Source organism: Thunnus albacares, chromosome 22, assembly GCF_914725855.1.
Source record: "Thunnus albacares chromosome 22, fThuAlb1.1, whole genome shotgun sequence".
NCBI lineage: Eukaryota > Metazoa > Chordata > Actinopteri > Scombriformes > Scombridae > Thunnus > Thunnus albacares.
In genome coordinates, this window is record NC_058127.1 from 6,389,797 (window position 1) to 6,412,911 (window position 23,115).

The window sequence follows — 23,115 nt, forward strand, 5'->3', positions numbered from 1 at the left end:
TCAAATTTGGATTTGGATTTTTTAGGTGGACCTCCATCCTGTCTTGACATTTTGACAACAGCTAAGTTAGCTGGCCCGCCTGTCTGCGTACACACACACCCTTTGAATCGGGGGTTGTGGGTTGCCAGGTTGCGGTGACAAATGGGTTGAAATTGTATGTAGAGCATAGACTGTGTGTGTGTGTAGATTGTGTTTCATAGATGATCTGGCAACTCTGGTAACGTCAAACATACACACTTACAAAACTTATGGATCCGTGCATGACGATTATTCATAATGAAGTTTGAGAGCCGTGCAAATTACGGGAATTTCCCGTGAGAAACGACAGAACGGGTGGGCGCCGCTGCGAGAGATGGTCTCGAAATACAGGAGAAACCCAGGGAAAAATGGGAGTGTTGGCAGGTTTGACTTACACACTCATACATAGACACGGAGCTGCAGGGTTGAGCTACTTTAGGGCCAGTGAGTCAGTCAGTCGATGTGTGTGTGCAGGCCGACGGGAGGCCAAGTCTCCAAAAAGGTAACTACAGGTCAGACACACACACACACACACACACACACACACATGGTATCTCCCTACACAGCCTGGCTGCCAATCAAACACAGTTTTTTATGCAGTGTCACTCTGGGACGTTCCAAGTTCCACACAGGACGGGGGTGGTGGAGGAGGCGGCGGCGGTGGCGGGGGGGGGGGGGGATTGTTCAGTACAACAGTCATTTTGCTGCACCACAAAAACGTGACTGTCTTCTGTAGCCTGCAGCGCAAAGACACAGGCTTAAAGACACACACACACACACACACACACTGTCACACACACACACACACTCCCAGACTCTTACACACAGTGATATAGTCACCAACACACACACAGACACGGTCGTCCTAATAACGTCCATATGTCTTAAATTATGTGAAAGTGCTGCGAGCTGCTGGTTCCACAGACATGTAAAGACTCCTTTATTCTTCTCTCTGCCCTCCTTTCCCCTTTCCCCTCCTTCCCTCTCTCTCTCTCTCCCTCTCTCTCTTTACTCCCACCTCTTCCCGTCTCTCCCTGCCCCTTCATCACATCCTTTTTTAAAAATTTTCTCTCTTCTCTTTTAGTCAAGCAGGAGACAAGCGCGCCATATGTCTTTCCCCCCGCGTCTGTCGTCACTTTGGATCTGAGAAAGGATGGCGAAGCTTTTAGATGCGAAGGTTTTGAGCAGTCAGGTGAAGTTAGGAGGATAAATCACATTACATCAGCTTTTGTTTAACCCTAAACCATGTTTAAATAATCAAAACCGGAAACAGAGACATAGTGTAACTTATTTGTTGTAACTATTTCAATCTGTTCTTCAAATTTTAGCTCGAAGAACATGCAGTTTTTATTTAATTGAATAAGATCCCAGAGGTACAAAGTATAATAACTGGAGTGCAGCTCTCAGGTACTGGCACTTAATTTGAGAATTTCCATTTTGTGAGACTTTTATATAGAAATATTCAACTTTTTACTCAGCTAAAAACATCTGCAGTTACTCTGCAGAATAAAGTTTTATGAGCTCACAGAATATGAGGCATTACTGTAGTTTAATCTACCCTACAGTACTCTTAAAAACACTGTACATCTTACACTTTCTGACTGTTTACTGAAGGAAAACTTGACTTTTCTCTTTATGCAGTATAATACCTTGACTTTGCACTTAATATTTTCATCAATGGCCAAAAATCTAGTCGGTTTTCTTAAGGCAACAGTGATGCATCATGCATGGTTTGTGGTTGTGTGTGTGTGTGTGTTGAATCTCTACTGTGACTCACAATGCGTTCATCTTTTTCTATTAACAATAAAAAACTGACCACTGACACTCATCAAAATGAGAAGAAAAAAAAAAAAAAGCAAAGATGAGAGAGAGACAGAACAGGGGCCCTCGGCTCAGTTAGAATTGGCAGTGCCCTCTACTGGTGATGAGCAGAAGCACAGGAGACAGACAACGAACCTCATATACAGCACACATATAAGAGTGCATCTTCCACCATCATCCTCCAAAAAAAAAGAAAGTGAGAGAGTGTTAGTTAGAAGGAGGTGATGCTGATTTCACCTCTAAACTACTTAAGTGCAACTTTGATGATACCTATCATTTATTTTTCTGAGTATCAGAGCAAGAAAAAAACAGAAAAGTTGGATTCAGTGTCAGACAAGCAGCTTGTCAAGAAGATGTCAAGTTAAATGTGACACATAAATTGAGATAGAGGTCAATTTCAATCTCTCCACGTCTCTTTTTTTTTCATTCCTTTCCCAATCTCTCCCCCCACCTCCCCCCTCTCTCTCTGTCTCACTCCTCTCTTTTCCTTCCCTCTATTTCTCCCACTCCTAAATTTTTAGGGATTGAAGGATGGTTCCAAAAAAAAAAGAAGAGAAAAAACAAGGGGGAAAGGAAAATGTGGAGCCGACAGGAGAAGGAAAGAAAAGAGAGAGAGAGAGAAGGAGAAAGAGAGAGAGAGAAAAGGGAATTTGAGCTGTGAAGGAATAGAAAAGGCAGAGGTATGTCAGAGGGGTGAAAATAGAGAACTGGCTGCCACTGTCAATAGTGTGTAGTTGCATGTGTGTGTATATGGGATTCTCCTGGTGTTATTTCAGTATAAAGGCGCGTTTTTCCCCTGAAGGTCAGGTGGGGCTTTCTGAAGACCATCTCAGCACATTTATTACTGCACAATGACTGTTATTTTTTATCAGTTTATACTGTTGCAGGTCCTTAATTGCATAGTTAGCTCAGAAAGGTTGAATTTGCTTTGAAACGTTACAGCTTTGACCTTTTGGTTTTGTTTTATTTGCATGCTGAAAACTGAAAAACTGGATCTAAAACAATCTAAATAGATTTATCCGATTTTAAAGGTCCTGTGCAGGTGTTTTAAGTTATTCTGACTACTTCTTCTGGTCAGGTTAAAGGAGTGTGAAGCTTTGCTGTTACAACATGATGGCACCAGACTCCATGTACTAATTGGGATGATAAAGGTGTAATTAACCCAGCTTTTAGTCAGGGTCCCACACAAAAAACATTCAATTATCTTGTTAAAATCCTTTAAAAATCCCAGAATCTACGAAAAATGCAAATATTGTTCATGTCAAGAGGTTCCAAATTTCCGCATCATACATGTGCAAGTCGCACACTGGACCACGATTGGCTCCAAACTGGTTGTCATAAATCAGACTCACAAGTACATGTCTTAAACTCAGATTTCAGGAAACTTTCCTCTTTCAGCAGGTGAATGTGAAGGCTGCAGTGAAGTAAGAATAAGTTAAACACATTTTTAAGTGTAGGAAGACTTTAAAATCACCTGTGTTGGTGCAGAAACATTTGTGCTACACACCTGTTATTAAGACTTTATGGTGTGCAAGTTGAAACATTTTGCATTCAGTAATTAAACCTCAAGCTAAAAGATAACAACTGAAAGAGAGGAGATAAAGCTTTGATAAGAGATTTGTTAAACTCAAATGCACTTAAATGTATTTCTCACATGCAGAATAGTTCGTTAGGAAACTGTATGATGCCTTGTGGTGTGTGATGTTTGCACTGCCTCTGTTATTTCCTTGATACTGGTGCACCCATCCGCCTTTACAAATATAAGACTCGACGGCTGACGTGTAGCTTTTGAACTTGTGCATAGAAACTTCAGGCGAAAGTGCGAAAACAGCGACAGCGGTCTCCAGCTCCAGACTGTGCAAGGACCTCATAAACAAACCAAACCAAAGCGATAAAAATCTGTTTGTTCACAGCAGAAATAAGTATGTTTGATGTTGTTTTCGGACCAGGATGATGTGTAAAGCCCTGGCTGGCCTCGTTTGGCCCTGGTTGGCCTGTAGTGGAAAACCAGGCCGCTGTGGCTCTTTGAGGGAGTTAGTTTCCTAGCTTAACACGGGGTTATATGGAAACTGGCTGGCTCTGTTGATCCACCGAAGGCTAATGTGCTGTGTGAAGATTGTTTTTCCGTATGAAAACCACAAGGAGGGGTAGACACACACACACACACACACACACATATAAACGCACAGAGCAGTTCTGGTCCAGTGGGTCAGACGGTAAGCCAGTCGTTCATTCTTCCTCGCAGTTGATGTTGTTTCACTTCTGTCTATTGACTTAGTTTTATTACCCAGAAAACAGGAGGAAGTGCTGCCAATCTCGCCCCCCCCTCCCCTCCCCAAACACACACACACACACGCCTACATAAGCTTTGAAACCCAGCCAGCTGACCTCTCTGCCCGCTTTCTAATTTCCTTCACTGTCTGTCCTTCTATCTGTCTCTTTATCTTTCTGTAATCAAAAGGATGTTAATTTGTTTCCCATAACAGCCAGAAGGTCAAACAAGCGATCACATGTCCTGCTGAAGTAGCGCCCTTGAACGAGACGGTGAGATCAATACTCGCAGCGGGTCAATACGTTAAGTGAAGTTAATTATTCGTCAAGGTTTTGTCGATCAATAAATGTGGGCAGGATCATACCTCCTTTTTTTTTTTTTTTTTTGAGGTTTTTCTTCTCTGTGGGTGGCATTTTCTTCTTCGTTTGTTTTATGCTCAGTGATGATGATCACACTAATTTTCTTCTTCTTTCTTCTTCTTCTGTTTTATCCAAATGAATGCATCATTTCCTGTCTGACATCTGATTTTTTTTCTCCTGACAGAGCTACCGTACGGAGAGTACTTCTGAGACTTTTGTGCACTTATTATCTTTTAGATAGACTTAAAATAGTCTTCTTCTTTTTAAAATAAAAGATGTTTAATCACTTTTAGATTTCAGATTTCATTCATAGCAGCGACTTTGTAACATGATGCTTCATCACTTGATCTCAGTAGGGAAACCCGCCTTCCTTTTGCCTCCTCAGGGAGGTCAGAGGTCATGCACAGAGCAGCAGGCAGGTAGTGGGTTTCCTTGACTTGCTCAAAGGCACTTAAGTAGCGTGGTTGCTTAGCAACACCGGGCTTCAACCTACAACCATAATCAGCTTTAGCGACCTTATATCCATCTCTGTATCTGGCTATTAGGGTTGAGAATGTTCAGGTGTGTGTGCACATATGCTTTCGTGTACTGTTATGTGTGTGTGTGTGTGTGTGTGTGTGTGTGTGTGTGTGTGTCGGGCCCCCACAGAAAGCCCCTCTTTGTGCTGTGTCGGAGGCAGCCTTCCTAATCAGGGGTCATTACATGAGGTTAGTGCGGGGGTCTCCAGGGAGCGGAGAGGGGATCAGAGCCCAGATTAGACCCAGCCGACCCCTTGCCGTCCCCGGGCACCGCGGCAACGAAACCTGACCCCGCCTCCAGGAAAAAAAAAAAAAAAAAAAAAAAAAATCACCCTCCCTTCCTGCTCCACGGAGGATCCGGTGAGAGTAAAACGAGAGACTGATTTACAGGAAAACACACCAGATTCTGCTTCTTGTTCTTCTCATTCTCGTCCTGTGTGTGTGTGTGTGTGTGTGTGTGATTATCAATGACTTTGTGTTCATCAAATGTGTGTGTATGCGTGTATGAGAGAGAGAGAGAGGAAGGTATGCACCCCTGGGATAAGGGGATAATAGAGGCGGAGGTAAGTGGCTGATTACCTGAAATGGTCCTGGCATAGAAAAGAGAGAGAGAGGGAGAGAGAGAGAGAGAGGTGGAAAAAAAGAGACTGAGAGAAAAGAGAGAGAGAGTGATGCATAGCAGAGTCAGAGAGAAATTAAGCAGACAAGATAAGACAAAAAAAAAAGAAATAATCCAGGGCGGGCGGGATTACCCGGAATCACCCACTGTCTCTCTTTTTTTCTCCCCCCTCTCTCTCTCTCTCTCTCTCTCTCTCTCTCTCTCTCTCTCTCTCTCTATCTCTCTCTCTCTCTCTCTTTCCATGTAGATGAGCGGAGGAGAGCGATGGAGGAGTCGTTCTCACGCTTCAGCAGCCAGAACGCTGCTGATAAGACTGTGAGGACTGGATAACTTTACACAGATACTCTCTCTCTCCGTCTGTTTGCACGGACGAGCGTGTCCCACCTTTCTGATGACAAATGTGTGTGTGTGTGTGTTGTCTCCGCTACTTATTCCACTACAAGCATAAATATTGATGACTTCATGCATTTATTTGCACCTGAATGTGTGCTTTAATAGAATGTGTTTGTCTTAAACTGGATGTGGATGTGTGGACGTAACACTTCTGGCATCTGTTTTTTTGGCGAGCGAATACGGCAGCTTTGTTACGATAGAGCCGTGACTCCGGCGAGATATTTGGTATCTGGTACGCAGTAAAGAAGCTCCATAAAGGCCTTTTATGTTCTGACTGCAGCAGCGCTGCTGTAGAGTTGCAGTGAATCGGAAAAATACTGATATGAAGGAAGAAGAGTCTCAGTTTTCTCACGGATTGCATCACTGATGGATTTCAACACTTCAATTTTGCAGATGAACAAGAGTTTGTCTCTGTGAACAGCTTGTAGGGAGGCTCGTCTCTGATTCTCAAACCTATTTATTAAACCATTTATTACATATGAAATACATGATTCTGCAACATAGTATTTACAATCTGTAGCACCTCGTACAATTAAGAAAATTCCAAAATATTTAATTCTTATATTTATGCACGTGTTACAAGTACAGTAAAACATTTTGCTCGAGTTTCATTCTATAAATACTTGGCAAGAGTGAACATTTAAGGTGATTTGGCTGATTGTCTGACAATTAATGTAATTTTTTTTTCTCTTATACCTCTGATAGATCTATTATGTCTTAAAAATATGAAACAAGAAGAGTATTTACATCTCTGTCTATAGGTGTATTTAACCTTTGGTGTGCTTTAGCTTTTCCATTTAAGTGACTGCATTCAATTCAATTGTATGTAAATATTACAGTAATCTGTATTTGTGCAATTAGCAGAAAAAAAAGATTATGACGGCATGCGAAAAGTATGTACATTGCAGATATCGTTACCTTAATGACAGCTGAATTTTTTTTTCTTTTGCCCCCTTGAAATGCAAAAAATTAATCAAAAAATCAGCCCAAACGAAACAGGTGTTTCATATCTTTCCATATTAAATGTTATTAACTTGTGCTGAAGCTTTCCATAAAAGGAATATTCCACCAAAATTCAATCTTTAATGTTTCGCTTTTGCTCTGCATCTTAGTTTAAATCTATTTTAACCACTTTGACTCCAAGCAGGCTACATCTAGTGTAATTTTTTGAGTATTTGAGCATCAAGAGATCATTGGCATACTCCTTGAACCCTTGACATGATGCTAACAGTGCATGTCAAGAGGTCTCTAACATGTGCATGTATGTGTATATGTGTGTACTGACCTTCCTCCTCTTGCGGTGGATGTCTCCGATGCTGTTGGCCAGCGAGTTGGGTCCCAGCAGCGTGGCGGTGCTCTGAGGCCAGTCCACCGTCACCAGCGTGTGCTCGCCCATCAACACCTTGCGCACGTTCTCGGCGCCCGTCACCCGGATTAGAGGTCGACCCAGCAGGTGGGTCTTGAACACGTTGCCGTACTTCTGCCTCCTCGACGCGTGGAAGCCCGAACCCTACAGAGAGAGAGAGAGAGAGGAGACATATAGATCAATGTTAGAGCTCTACACAATCCTCACTTTCCCACTGAACATAAAGAGGATAATCCGTCTGCAACAGTCTACCGTGACGTATACGGCAAATTCACTTCACAAAGATTTCTGTTTGTTTAAGCAGGTAGGAAAACTCAAAACGATGAAGAATGAGGATTGGACGGATTTGTAGGTGGAGCGACTGTCGCCAAAAATGTTGTGAACTTGCTGAAAGGTGGAATTTCCCTTTACCAGTAGAGGTGTGAGAGGAGATTTCTGTCGAGGAAATCCCCAAACACTCCACCCTGCTTCACTGACGTTAGAGAAACGCTTTTCCCCGTCCCTTTCACAACGAAACGGAGATCCCCCTCATCTCCGCGACCTCTCCCACTTCTAATTTTATATTATATTTCATGCTACTCGGTCACGTTCGCCACTTTTTTAATGCTCAGTTCTCAGAGAAAAACCATAACGGACGTGTCGTGGGCAACTCAATCCATATCTTTATCTTTCTCCCCATCATCATCACCATTATCCCCAACGTCCGCATCGTTCTCCTCACCCTCACTATCACCGTTAACAAAAGAAAACCGACCAAAACCTTCACGTCCTTCTCCCAGTCTGATAGTTTTGAGCTCTGCAGCATTTCTTACAACTGATTTTTGCATTTGCTATTAATTTAAACCAGCCTTTAGATTCTGACCTTCACTCCGGCTTTGATCTTCACCTCTAAAAGCTCTGAGTAAGTTTTTTTTTTTTCTCTCTGTGGTTTTGGGGCCCAAACGGACCATTTCTGGAGAGTCCCCACATGCGAAAAGTTACTGATGTTTCCATCATCTCTGCTCCCAGAGCAAAAGTAAACTTGAAGGTAGCAGACTGCAGATGTTTAAGGAGTCCGTATACATCAGGTTAACTCAATGAAAACTGATTTAAATTGCCTTTAGGACAATCAGCCTCTGAATAGTTGAGGTCAAAGGTTCTCAAAACATTTTTCCAGCTCAAGCTCCAAATGCACTAAATGAAAATTTTCATCCTGAAAGACCAGAATGCAAAGAGACTTTGAGGGTTTCATCAATTTCAGCCTCAGCTCATCCTTTCAAATAGAATAATTTTGATATGTGTGTGTCCACTACTGATGCTGTGGCATATTTTAAACATGTAAGAGTCATTTTTGAGTCTGAAGAGCTTTACAAATGAAACTACGACTTCTTGTGACGCCCTTGTCGCCTGTTTCATGCGTCCACAGCTTTTTTTGAGGCCTGAAGAAGTCAAGTTATCTATTTCCCGTCCTGTTAACTATACAGCGACCACCAAGGTTTATCTTGTGACCACTTGTTGTATCAAACGGATACAACAATGACTATAAAAGACACTTTCAGGACCTTAGATTATTGGTAAATTTGGCTTTAATATTCCCAGATATGACCATTATCCAACCTATTTCCAGTTCATGAAAGCTTTACTACTTTCAATTCCAGTTTGATTGGGGAAAACTGAAGAAAAAGAGGCAGATGGATGGTTAGCAAGTGATGCAGTGATCTTCTATTCAGCCATCATTTCTTTGGCTGAATAGAAGAGAAAACGAAACAGAAAATCCAAGAAAGAAGACGCCAAAATTTACAGCTGAACTAGAAGAACTGGACCACAGAAATGCTCATTGATAAAAAAAAGTTTCCCAAACGTCTGAGCCACAGAGGATACCAAAAAAAACTATCTCACATCCCTTTTTCACATTGTGACCCACCAGAAGAAGCCACGCAGCCCATTTCGGGGCCCCTGCCCCACAGTTTGAGCAGCCCGGCTGTCAGTAAACCCCCAGAGGACCCGAGCTGGAGTCAGTTAGCGAGCTGACCTGGGTTCAGCTTTGACGCTGACCTCTAAACGGTCCGGGTCACGGCAGAGCGAGAGGGAGCCGACCCCAGAACTGTAAATGGGCTGTTTGAGTGAAAAGAATATATATCAGCCCGAGGGCAGCTTACTGTGTTACACACACACACACTCTCGCTCTCACACACACACATATAGGGCATACACACCTCTTACAGACAAACATATCATTCACACGCAAGCACACACACACACACACACATACAGTGAACACACACACGTGCAGAGAAACAGATACAGTACATACATGTGGTCATGCATGTTGAGATACACACACACACGCACACACACACACCAAATTCATAAAATTCACAAAAAAAAAAAAAAAAAACGTGCAAAGCAAACAAACACGCAGAGGCCTAACTGCAAATTGCCGTGACAACACTAACTGGTTTGACCCCAGTGTACTCCTGGGGAAAGAGATATGTACAACTGTGAGGCACACACACACACACACACACACACACTGGTAACATATATAAACATACGCACCAAAGAAGCAGTACTATGAGGTGCTGTAAATCAGTTTGGTCCCACATTTAAATAAGAGAGACGAGTTTCTTGTTCTCATTTAAGCATTTTCATGTTTTTTTTTAAATTATGTAGATAAAAAAGACCTTTTTTCTTCCATTTTCTCTCTAATTTTGGTGATATTAACGTAAAGATCTACTGTAACCCTCAAACTATACGTGTGACAGAGAAGGAGAGCGAGCTTCTGGGTGTATGAACCATAATTTTAGTGTTTAGTCGTGTGTACGTGTGTGTGTGTGTGTGTGAATGCAACTAATTTTAGCAGGTAGTTTGTTTCCTGTTTGAGACACACCTCACACAGCAGTGGTTAGCAGTGCATGTGTGTGCTTGTGTGTGTGCACAAACACTTCAGCTTCAGATTTTTCTCCGCTCCGCTGACTAGAAGCTACAAATTTATCCTCACAGTGATTCTGGTGTACAGTGTAATTTGTGGCTCAGAGTCCTGCAGCGAAGTCTTGATACATTTAATACAATCAAATCAAAAAAAAAAAACGGCCTCAGTTGCCAAGACGGTAAGTGTTTAAACAACACACTAAACCTGCTACCAGCTCAGTCACTGCAAGCCACTCTGGATGAAAGTGTCAGCTAAGTATAATAGGAAGAATATCTACAATTCTCTTCATCTGAAATGCATTCAGCATGTTTGTAACCCTTCAATAAAGTTGAGAGACTCACGAGAGACACATTAAGAAAAGAAAAAGGGTCAAAATCGAAGCCGCAGAGGCCGAGATACTCTTACTTTTATTCCCTAGTTTGGTTGAAGCTCTGAAAACACTCGACTCCTACATTTCCCATTATGCAACTGCCTACAAAACGCTCCAAGTTTCACTGTGACATCATCAAAAAGCAAACCACAGAAGACTTTTATAGTCAGAGTAGTTCAGCTCGTGACAATTAAACTGATTGGTGGAGAGCCCCCCGTTCCTGCATCTCTTCTAGACTTTGCTGCAAATGTAAGTCATGAGCTGTCAAATGACACACATACTGGACGATCCCGCACTTAAAGCTGCAGTGCGGGACTTTTGTCGCCCCCTTCTGGCGGTGAGAGTAACTACAAAAACACTGTGGACATGCTGACATCATGTTGCGGCTGTAAAACGGTGGTTAAATTGTTTTGAGCGTCACACAAACCCCCATGAATCACTATCAGGACTTGATCCATTCAGTCTGAGCCGCACGACTAAATAATTATATCCCCTTATTTCCCCAGCTCTTCCTCTTTGCCACGTTTGGTATCATGACTCGACAGAAATTTTACATCTTGACATGTTAAATAATTTTCTTGCCTTTTGTTTTACAGGCTTTATCCACACAAACACTTATTTCTTCACTTTCTTTCTCCCTGCTTTTGCGATTTGTTTTTTTCTCTCGAGTCAAAAAAAAAGTTGGAAAAATACTTCTTAACTTTTTAGATGATGCAGCATAAAAAAAACACACACACATACTGTCCAAGAGGTCCAAGAAAACCAGTCTGCAGTCTCGCCTACTTTTTTCGTTTCATTCCTTGCAGCTCATCTCTTTCTTCCCTTATTGCGACGCACCTCACATCTCAACGTTTTTCTTGTGTGAACTCGACCCAAATTGAGCACAGATGCCTCGGCCTCTTTGCAGCTCCATTCGCTGTTTCATGTTGCTTTGAAAACTCTGATTGCCAGACTGCTTTTATAGATGAAAAATGCCATTAATTAGCATTCAGCCCAACACGCCCCACCTTTGTAGCTGTGTTTGTAATTGCACTTAAGCTACTTCAGATGTTAAGACCTTTTTTCATGACGTGTTATTTTATCTACACCGTGTGTGTGTGTGTGTGTGTGTGTGTGTGTGTGTTTTGGAGATTTCTTTCTGAGCGTTTCTATAAAACACATCCTGTCTTATAGCCCGCGTCGCGTTCTGGTCTACGTGCCGCTCTCTGTGGTCGGAGAAAGCAGACGTGACCACTTCTGCAATACATTTCTTCCAGTTGCAAAACGGTGAGTTCAGAAAGCAAACGCTGTGTGATTTTCGAGGGAATTAAACTTCCAACTTCCAAAATATCCACCTACATATGGACAGTTTTCTCTTTTAAGGGTGTATTTTTTAAAGAAACGTTGATTCTTTTCATCCCTTATTCCTTCATCTTTTTAAGATTTTGGTTTCTTTTTTCTCTCTCTGTCGATGTGTCTGGGTACAAACTGTTGACCTGAACTGTTTTCACAGCTCCTGTACACTTCCTCTTTTTACTGTGGCATGCACACACACACACACACACACACACACACATTAAAAGACACACACACACACCACACCAGGTCGCCGACTGGCCTCTGGAGCCCTCAGGGTGTGTGTGTGTGTTAGAGTGGGGTTGTTTTCCAAGCTACATTTTGCTGCCACATGGATGTAGAGTGGTTTAGTATGTCTGCCTGGCAGGCCTGCTGACACACACGCACACACACACACACACACACACACACACACACACACACACACACAGTCCAATTTGAAGGGAGTTCCTCAGGCAGCCAGACAAGGCTCCCTTTCACACTCCAAGATACAGCATCAGATTGGGTCGATTGTGTACTTTTTTTTTTTTTTACTGTGTGTGTGTGCGCAGCTTCGTGCACCGTGTGTGTATCTCCTCGTACGTTTTCTCTTTCCATTTCTCTTTATTTTCTTTTCACACACACATACACACACACACATTTTGGCAGGATACTGAAGGTTTTCATATGTCTCAGTCCCTGCAAGAAAATGGAAAAAAAATGTGCGTAAAATAAAAAGTTACACTAAAATACTGTGTGTGTGTGTGTCTGTGTGTGTGTGTGTGTGTGTGCCAGGGGTGTGGTCTGGATGACATTTAGCTTAAAAGGTGAGAAGTGTACACCCCCCCTCTCCATCCCAAATCTGGCAAAACACACACACACGCACACACACACAGAGAGAGAGAGAGAGAGCAAGCATGGAAAAGTCGTGATGTAATGACGCCACACTTCTCTTGCAGGAGAACACGTACATAACCGCACACAGGATCACAACACACACACAGACATACATACACAGCAGTCCTAGACGTCGCCGCGGAGACGCAGGCGTCACAGCTTCACACTGATTACGCAGGCTGAAACGCTTCCCCTCCAAACGTCAGTGAAGCGAAGGAACCGTCACTGTAAACACTCGCTCGGAGTTTTCGCAAAAAAAAAAAAAAAAAACCCAGAAACCAAAATTGCTACCACAACATTACGGCTGATTTTACCGCGGAGGTCACAGGCAACAAACTCTGATGTGAGCTGAAAACCATAAAGAGGTTTCTCTTAATGATGGCGGGCATAAAGTTTTAAAGCTTTTTTCTTCTCTTGTGGACGTGTTACCTAGCAACTAAGAGAAGTACAAGCTGGCTGCGGAGGCACAAAACATTATGTGTGTGTGTGTGTGTGAGTAAAGGGGAACACCACTCAGTTTTTTCCAGCACAGTGCAGTCAGTAGTTGTAACAGTTTAAGGCGCACTCACTGTTTTTTGCATTTTTTTTTTTTTTTTTTTTTTTTTTGGTTGTTGTTAAAATGCAGCCACACATGAATTTTGCACTTGTTACTTGATTATGCATGTGGTGTGATTCATTTAGATGCAGGATTTACTGGAAATATAAAGCCAGCGTTTAACTTTCACAGCTTAATACGTATTAAACTGGAATTTCCACGTCGTTAATTAAAGATGCAAGGATGCCTGCAACATAGCTGCTTCAAAACGCTGAAATTATCGACCTAAATAATCGTCAGAGGTCATTAGGTGAACGTGACAGATGGGAAATTATGATTTTTCTTTGCAAAAAGTGACCACAGCTCTATTAAAACATGTTATTTACCTTTTGCAGCTCAACAAGTGTAGTTAAACATCCTAATTTTTAAAATTCCTGCAACTTTTGAAACACATTTTGCTCCATACAGCTGCTGCCTCCTCCATTTAACTTGTATTTTTATGCTTTTTTTTTTTCTTGCTTGTTTGCTTTTAGAGAAATTTCACAGTAGAGGAAGAGACATGCCACAAATTTCTTACATTTTTTACCACAGAATCTTTTACTTTCTTGTTCCTTTGCATCCCGTTATAACCGTACACAACGACACCTCCTCTTTTCTCCGTTTCTCTCTGCTTTTTCGACTACTTTCCATCCGTCTCACCCCCCCCAAATTCCCTATTCACATTAAAGTGAAAATAATACAAGCGCCGAGTGGTCGACGACGGAACGGCGAACGCAGCTTCATACTGGACCCCTATGCGTCATTATAAGGTATAAAAGACCGAACTGAGCTGCAGGTAATGTAATGGTGAATGTTTAAGATCAGGAGTTAAGGTTATAAAAAGGGTATAATGAAGGTTATGTCAGATGTAAGGTTATGCACACACACTGCTGGAGGGTTAGGAGTAGCGTTTAATAACGAATGTCCCTTAAGTATAGTTCTTTCAACTTTGTGTGTGTGTGTGTGTGTGCCAGCGCTCTACAGTCTGGACAGGGTTGTTCTTGTAACCAGCGATGTCAGCTTCTACAGAGTCCCTTTTATATTTTTTTGAACGGAGATTTATCAGATATTTTACAAGAACCTCAATAAAGGAGGGAGAGAGAGAGAGAAGGAGGGGGGGAGGGGAAGGGTGGTGGTGGTGGTGGTGGTGGGGGGGGGGGGGGGTTGATGTGAGGATTTTCCACACACGCCATCCAAACACTCACACACACACACATACACACAAAACCTTTCATTACACGCTCGCAAACGCTCGAAATTTCTGACAAATGCCACCACGATCACAGAAAATCTCATAAAATCTCCCCGTCTCTCTTGTTCTCTCTCTCTCTCTCTCTCTCTCTCCCTAAACACACTCACACACACTCTCACACACTCTCTCACACACACACACACACACACACTGTCCGAGCAGAGCTAGCTAGTGCGCCGTCCATGCTAAAAATACCCCCGTCTGTTCTGTTGGGGTTGGCCTGGGGGCGAACCAGGGCTCGGGCTTATAAATGTCTTCTTTGTAACGCAGTGGAAATGTCCAACAAATGACTCTTTTATTAGGGCAAGACAAAAAAACACAGCTAATTATGTTTACTTAGATCAACGCAGCGGCTCACACACACACACACCGGCTAGCTGGGGGGACAGCGAGAGAGAGAGAGTGTGTGTGGAGAGAGAGAGAGAAACTATACATTTAAAGCCATTTTAAAACAGAACTATTAAGGTGAGAAGGCAATGTTTTTCTAGAAAAGAGGAAGAAGCAGAGACTGATAAGGGGATTAACAGCAGCAGGAAATGAATGATAGCACTTAGGAACTCAACAAACAACAATTTTCTCATGTTTGTCATAGTTTGCATGAAAGAGGAAGAGCCACCAGGAGGGAAAATGAAAGATACAGTAAGTGATGGTGTGAGAATGAAAGTTTGCCACCTTAATAATATCAAACGCGTCTTTGTTTGGGAGGGATGATACAGAGGTTGAAGCACTTATTGTTAGTTGATTTGGACAAAAGCATAGGGTAAATGAATTTAACGTACACAGGATTTATTCTACATATGCATGAAAACTTAATGAGTCAGCGTTCTTTATGTATTTAACTTTATAACTGTGCACGAACACTTTACACGCCGATAATCCTCTCGCAGTGGGATACTGTTTCTCTTCGATGGCCTTCCTACATATTTAGACCCGAATACACACGTGAAAAAAGTGCAAAAACTGCATTAACAGATGGTTATTTCTTTCTAACGCGTGGCGGCCGTCCGCTCGAAGTCTTAGCGGTTCGTTCGAGTGCGACGTTAGGTCACACATCAGGCTCGGTGTGGCGACTCTGAGGGAACAGGTGAGTCAAATGTTGTTATATAAGATGGTTATCGCACTCATTTTGGGAAAATAGTGTAAATAAATTTATAACTGGAGTCAAATAAACAGAAGAAGAACAACTTATGCTTGACTGACAGGTGATTTGTAGGTAATGCGGTGCCAAAGCGGGAACGACGGCACCGAAATTCATCAAAAAAAGTGAATCTTTTTCAACTGAAATGAAGGTTAAAAATGAAAAGTGAAAAAGCAGCAGCAGCAGAGACGAAGGCGGCGAAGGCGAGAGAGAGGAAACGAGGTCAAAGGCTGTGAGGGAATTCCTTCTTTCTTTTCTGCTGTCAATCATTCAGCCGGTGCCAGAGATACCAAGGAACCAGTGTGTGAGATTTTATGTGTGTGTGTGTGTGTGTGTGATTGTGTGTTTGAATGGTGCGATAGGTCCTCGACTTGACAATGAACCCCGTCCCTTTGCGGTCACGCCACCGCATCAGAGAGACAGAGAGAGAGAGAGAGAGAGAGAGAGAAGGAGAAAAGAGGAGGAATAAGAGAGTCTGACGAGAGGAAGGAAAGGAAAGGAGGGAGAAAGAGGAGAGGAAAAAGAGGTAGAGAAAAGGAAAAAAGAGAGAATGAAGAAAGAGAGCGAGTGTGTGAAGAAGGGGAAGAGACGCCAGAAACGGAGCGAGAGAAAGCGAGCGCAGAGCGTGGCAGAGGAGGCGGAGAGAGATGGGGAAGGGTGCTGGTTTTTTCAAAAAAAAGACGGATTAACGAAAAAGGGCTACAGATAGTTCAGCCAAAAAACAAGTAGAATAGAGAGAGAGAGAGAGAGAGAGCAGGAGAGAGAGAGAGGGTTGGCCCCTGACCCGGGGACATTATAGAAAGGGAGATTATGGTTGTTCAAAACTCTCTAAGCACTCACCCCGGGACCCTAGCTAATACCCTGACACACACACACACACACACACACACACACTCAACTACAAGTGAATACAGACTGCCAGTGTGGAACGCTAAGTCAACAAAATACATCCATACTTCTGGAGATATTTTATTATTGACCAAAACCAACCAAATATTGTCTGTGTGTCCGCTATATACTCACAAGAGCACCAAATCTGTATTAATCCGCCGCTAAAAGTAGTCCTGTTTTAGAAACATTTGCTAAAAACTACATCGACCACTTGTTTGAGGAGCTTACTGAGCCTTTTTTTTAGACATTGACTGCATATAAATATGGATGTCATGACAGTGAAGCCAAAATATCTCGAACGCCCCCTGGTGGCTAACTGCAGCATAGCTCCCGCCGCCTGCTATGTTAGCGGATGGGACATGAACCAAACTAAAAAGTATAAATAAACTCTTCACAAAGACGGTTTCTGTCATTTTAGGTCGCTCTTATCACGCTAATGTCTCATTTTTCTGATAAGTTTGTTTTTAATTAGTTGTTTGACAATATAAAATGGGGGTGTTGTGATTGACAGCTAAAACGGGGATGTGTCCGCCAACCCACCGCCTGACTCAGCCGCGCAGACTCTGCCTCCAAATGACGTCACACAAGCAAGATGGCAGCTCCTGGAAAGATATTTTACCTTCACTTTTGCGTCATCCATATTTATATTATATTATATTTATATTATACATAGTCAATTTTTAAAAAATATTACATTACAGGTTCGTGATTTTCTTCTTCACGAGGAACCAATGTGACCAATGGAACCAACTGAGCGCCACAGACAGAGTACAGAACTTGAAAAGCAGCGAGATACACACTTAGTTTTTGTCTTTTCCTTCATGAGACTTCATGAGCCTCATCTGCATGTACACATATATACAAATTAGTGAAACGCGCTCTCTTTCACACACATGCACACACTCATTGACAGAGAAAGCCTAACGTTGGCCTCTATACTCGGCCTGAGACAAGAGCGTTAGAGGAGGGAGCAGTGTGTTCTCGGGGTGAAAGAAGGGGCAAGGGAGACCACTGCCAGTACCTCCTGCTAATCTCTACAAGAGGGGGGGGGGAGGAGGGCATGGATGGATGGAGGGAGAACAGAGGAGAAGAAGAGGCGGGCATGAAGTGCAAACAATAGCGAAATTGAAATAAATATTTTTGATTTAGTTGTCGTCGCTGGATTCATTTGCAAATGACGCTACAGTCCAAGCGACTACGAGTAGTATGAATGTTGTAAGACTGGAGGCAGAATAAAGGGATGGAAGAAGAGAAAGGGGTGCAGTTAAAAGCGATGAAAGACAGAATAAGATGGCGAAAATTAGGAGAAAAATGAAGAAGGAAGAGGTGAGATTACGGGAAATTTTGGGAAAAGTCGGGTGAGGACAGGTGGCCAAAACGATAACACGAAAACGCAATCAGGGAAGGAAAGAAAAAGCAAGTGAAAGAGAACAAAATGACAAAGAGGAGGAACTGAGCGATCCAGGAGAAAAGAGTACAAGTATAGATAAAGGTTGAATATGTGTCTGTAACCATAGCGACATCTGCATCACAACGGTTGAAGAGCGGTAAACTCATCCCGGGTTCGATTTTTGAAAGCGAGATGAGCAGAAAAGATGGAGAGAAGCTTGACGAAAGGTTATAGGGGTGTGAGAAGAAGAGTCCTCGGAGGTTCAAGGGTCCTGCCTTGAATGTTAACACAGTAAAACCGCACACACACACACACACACACACATCCTTGTGCCCGCTCAATGAACTATGTATCTCTCACCCAACGAACACACTTGTGCTTGCCAGCGCGCTGCCATTCTCGTAGCATCAAACAGAAGAAAGAAAGAAAGAAAGAAAGAAAAGAGTTAATCAATCAGCATTGTAATATGATCTCTGAGCTCACACACTTCCGTGCACGTGTGCTAAGTTTGTGTGTGTGTGTGTGCACGCTCGCTATACACCTACATATGTGACTTTGTGTGTGTATATTTGTAGTCTTTCCATCCTCTCTGTGTGTGTGTGTGTGTGTAAAGAGAGAGAGAGAGAGAGCCTCAGGACTGTGTAACCGCAGCTATGCAGCACACAGCGGGCTGGACCGCAGTAATGGAACCTCATATAGATGAAGCCACCAGGTCTCACAATCCCCGCTCTGTCTGAGCCGTGTAAAGGCGCAGTCCGCCCCAAAAAACAAAGATCCCACACGCGCTGTAAACCAAGAGAAGCTCCGAAGCACTCGGCGGTCTTCACGACGATATAAATCCTGATTTTTTTTTAACCCGTGATGAGACGTAGAGAAACAGAGCAGCTCACCATAAACGAGGAGGGGGTTTAGGATAATTTGAAGCTGTCACTGTTGAATCAAACACTTTTTCGCAGTGGTTACATAGAGACGTGATGTTGCCAAAATGTTTGATTCTGAATATTCTCACCCTTTTGTGTAAGATATTGAAAAATTCTCGAGGGGTTTTTTTCAGCCTTTCCTAGACGATACCAGTGTTTACACTCACGTCCATGTTTTTCGTTTAACATCTTACTAAGTTTGACACTTTAATGTTTGTGTTTGCAAAGTTGTGAAAGAGAAATAAATGTTAAAGCACTCAAGGACATGTGTTGCACGGTGCCAAATGACTGGTTGAAAAGTTTAACCAGCTGTGAGTCTGCATGACGTTGCCAACAAACATCGAAACATTATTAACAACGTGCATCATGAGTATTTGTTCCTTAAGTGATCAGGAATCAAACGCAACTCATGACTTAATTATTTTGACGTGGAAAGTCAAATACACTAGTTGGTCAGCGTTTAAGTGGTTAGAGAACATTGTTGCTACGTGACTGATGACAAAAAATACATGTTGCATTGTTACTTTTTCAAAAATGATGAATTACTTTGTGTGTTTTACATTTAAATACTGTGTGTAGGAAGGAGAAAAGAACAAAAAAACTGTTTAAAAAACCAGAAAAGTAACTTTCTGTGGCTCTTTTTTTAAAAAACGTCAATGTACACGTCACAAACCTTTCAGAAACTTTCCATTTGTGAAGCTTTGAACGCCACATTTGAAGGGACAGAAGAGCAATTAAACAACAAATTCACCCTAAAATACAAATGGTTACCTGAGGTCGATCCTAATATTTAAGGAGTCTGTTTGTAAAAGTTCTACTAGAAAGTGCAGGAGACTGTGCAGGTGTAGAAGAAGAAGAAGAAAGAAGAAGACGAAGAAGAAGAAGAAGAGAGTGGAGGGGGGGCGGGGGGGAGTAAGAGAGAGAGAGAGCTGTCATCACTGTATGTGATGAGAGAGTGTTTGGTCTGCAGGACTGTTATTACTCTGCCCACCGTCATTTACACTGCAAAACAGACAGAGACAAGATGACAGGCTGGCAGACAGAAGGACGACCTATTAGTGTGTGTGTGTGTGTGTGTGTGTGTGTGTGTGTGTGTGTGTGTGTGTGTGTACAGTACGTGAGCTGGTGCCAAAGTTTATCCAAACTGCTTAAGGTTAAATTTGACTGATTATAATAGCAAGAAATGATCACTGATAACACTCACACCTCCTGCGTAGAAATCTACAGTATGTGTGTGTGTGTGTGTGTCTGTGTGTGTATCGTTCTCAGTCTCCGTCTCATTCACAAACTTCAATCACACACAAACACACTGTACAGTCTGAGTCTCTGTGCCATGTGTTCATTTCCTCTGGTCTGACCCAGATTCAGTCAAGCCTATCTGCGCAGCATGTGAGTGTGTGTGTGTGTGTGTGTATTTTGTGTGTGTATTGTGTATTTATGTGTGTGAGGTATCAGGACCCGACCAGAAGAAACTGTATCCAGAGGACAGTTAGATAGGTTTCCCTCACTGACTGGGAACAGCACCAGCGGACGTCTGACATCGGTTCTGTCAAATGAGAAAATGCAGCGCTGCGGCGATTCTGACGGACAGATAAGTGAACGTGATGAACTTCATTATTGATGATGTTAATAACTCGTTAACTCCTCGTTAACAAAAAAGAAAAAACTTACATCTTAACGATAAAAAAAAAAGACTCAAAACCACATCTTTGCACTTTGGCGACCCCAAGTGGCAGCGTAAGATATGTTTTCAAAAGTTTGTTACATAGAAATAATGTTACATTATTTTAGAGACGTATGTATTTGACATGAAATTTAAATGTTGTTGCTTAGAAACCACTTTGATCTTTCACTTCTACCTTTTTATTCATACATTTCTCTGAGCGAAGAAGCTTCCGTATCAGTTTTATTTCTCAAATCGGAGGAATCGTAAGCATGTATTATGTTTATTTTGACCTTAAAGGGGACATAACATGCTTTTTCTGGTTTTCCGTTATTTTACTGTTTACATGATGTCGGATATCTCTGTTAAACATGGTCAAACTTCCAAAATATGACGTTAACATATGTTAAAATGCTGCCTGCAAGTCAAAAACGAGGGCTTCAACCTAGTCTGAACACTTTGTTTGCAACATTTTTTTCTACTTTGCAGACAAGCTGACGTCAACTCGTTGTGCACGCCCATAAATGGTCGCCTGTTCTTTAGCCTTAGTTGCTAATGTTGTTGCTAAGGTTTTTCCATTTGTCGTTCGCTTTGTCCGCTTTCATATTTTTGATCGGATTTCAGCTTAAACATGTTACGGATGGATTTGAGAAGTTGACATTTTGAGTAAAGAACGAGAGGAAGTAGCAGAAGTAAGTCAGCTGGAAGCTGGCCAATCAGAACAGAGTGGACCCATCAGGAGGCGGGCCTTAAAGAGACAAGAGCTAAAACGGCCTGTTTCAGACAGAGGCTGAACTGAGGGGCTGCATAACGGATCACTATAAGATAAATAAATAGTTGAACTGTAAATCATGCAAAGATATTCCAGTAGAGTCCCCAGATTGAAAATAAAAGCCTGGAAATGTGTATATATCACCTTTAATGTTATATATTTTTGTCACTGTGTATCTGAACAACTCCAAACTTTGTGGACCGGAGTCGTTTTTAAAACCAATAAACAAAAAAGTACCTGTAACCTTAACTTTACACAAAATTTAGCTCCCAAAAACAGAGAAAAGAAGAAAAAAAACAGTGCAGTTACAATTTTGTGGTTATATTTCTTAAAATTAAACAAAAATAGCACCAACAATCCTCATAGGACACATCCAAATCAGAGTCTTGATAACATCCATATTTTGTGTTTATATGTGTGTGTACACCTGTATAAAAAGCGTGTATCTGAAGATATATATCTAATGTGTGTTTATCTCTGTAAATACATCAATCTGCACCATGTAGGTACTGTTTCAATGCACGTGTGTGTGTTTCCCTGCTCGGTAGCGCTCCTGCTTGGCACCGTCCCTTCAGAAAACTCCGGCTCCTAATGAGAGCAGACAGGTCTTTGGCAGAGTGACCGTAAAAACTATTTCTAACTGCAGATCGCTTTAAAACGGATCCGTCACAAAAATGTGCCGCTGCCGCCACTGCTCCGTGTGTGTGGAGGTAAAAATATACCGTATGTATATATACACATATTTGGGCCAAAAAGTGTGTTTATGTAGGAAGTCTGGAGGAGACGTTAAGGCAGAAGAGGAGAGGGAGTGGAGAGAACAAACGAGAATGTTAGTAAAGAAAAAGAAAATAATGAAACATGTTCAAGATACAAGAAAAAAGTGGGGTTTTTTGAGAGATTTGAGGCACCTGCTGTAGCTTTAGCACATATAAATCTGTTCACACACGTTCTGCAACACAAAAATCCCTTTCTGATACTTTACAAAGATCGTTACCTTTCATTAAATATCAAAAACCAAGAGGATACTTGACGTTTAGTGTTACCAAAATCACCCGTATGCTGATCTGTTTAGCTGATATGGCGCCCCTGTTGGTGAGACCAAGATGCAACAGCACAACTTTCAAGTTTAGGCTACGAAAACACTGTTTAAATGTGACCAAGAGTTACTAAAAAAAGAAGAAACAAACAACGTATCAGATGCTTTCTAAGACCTTTCGCGGAGGTATAAGAACATCCCGCTACAGTATTACACAGACACAGAGACAACCAATGCTGTCATATTTCTTGGAGAGGACGGTCATCATTTGCTTAACCGCAAAAGGTCGCTTGCAGGAAAATGTAAACATGTGTTGTTTGAAGTGATTTCAACAACCAATACTGTCCTTTTTCTTTGGTGAAGAAAGGTTTCCTTCCATGTACTGAATCTGGAACTAAAACCGCCGTTAACCTTTCATAACGGGGATATTGCTTGTCACAGAAATAGTGTTGGGAAGACTTGCAGTAGCATCTCTCTGTGACACCAAATCAAGAACTTCTTCTGCTCTGACCCTCTTGACCCGACATCTGTCACTTCATTTCTTGAAACTGAATCAAACGCTGTGTGTCTTTTTCCTGACAACTCGTCTCTGAGCTTGTTTGACATGTCGTCTCTACACGA

At 42.1% G+C, this 23,115-nt stretch overlaps 1 protein-coding gene across 1 annotated transcript in view; it reads right to left on the reverse strand.

Annotated features, from left to right (window-relative positions):
* The window catches only part of LOC122973759 (cytochrome P450 26B1), a 38,940-nt gene that overhangs the window by 12,005 nt on the left and 3,820 nt on the right, over positions 1 to 23,115 (reverse strand). Inside the window, exon 2 of the mRNA XM_044341490.1 lies at positions 7,286 to 7,510. Coding sequence (XP_044197425.1) covers positions 7,286 to 7,510 — 225 coding nt within the window. The remainder of the gene's footprint in view (positions 1 to 7,285; positions 7,511 to 23,115) is intronic.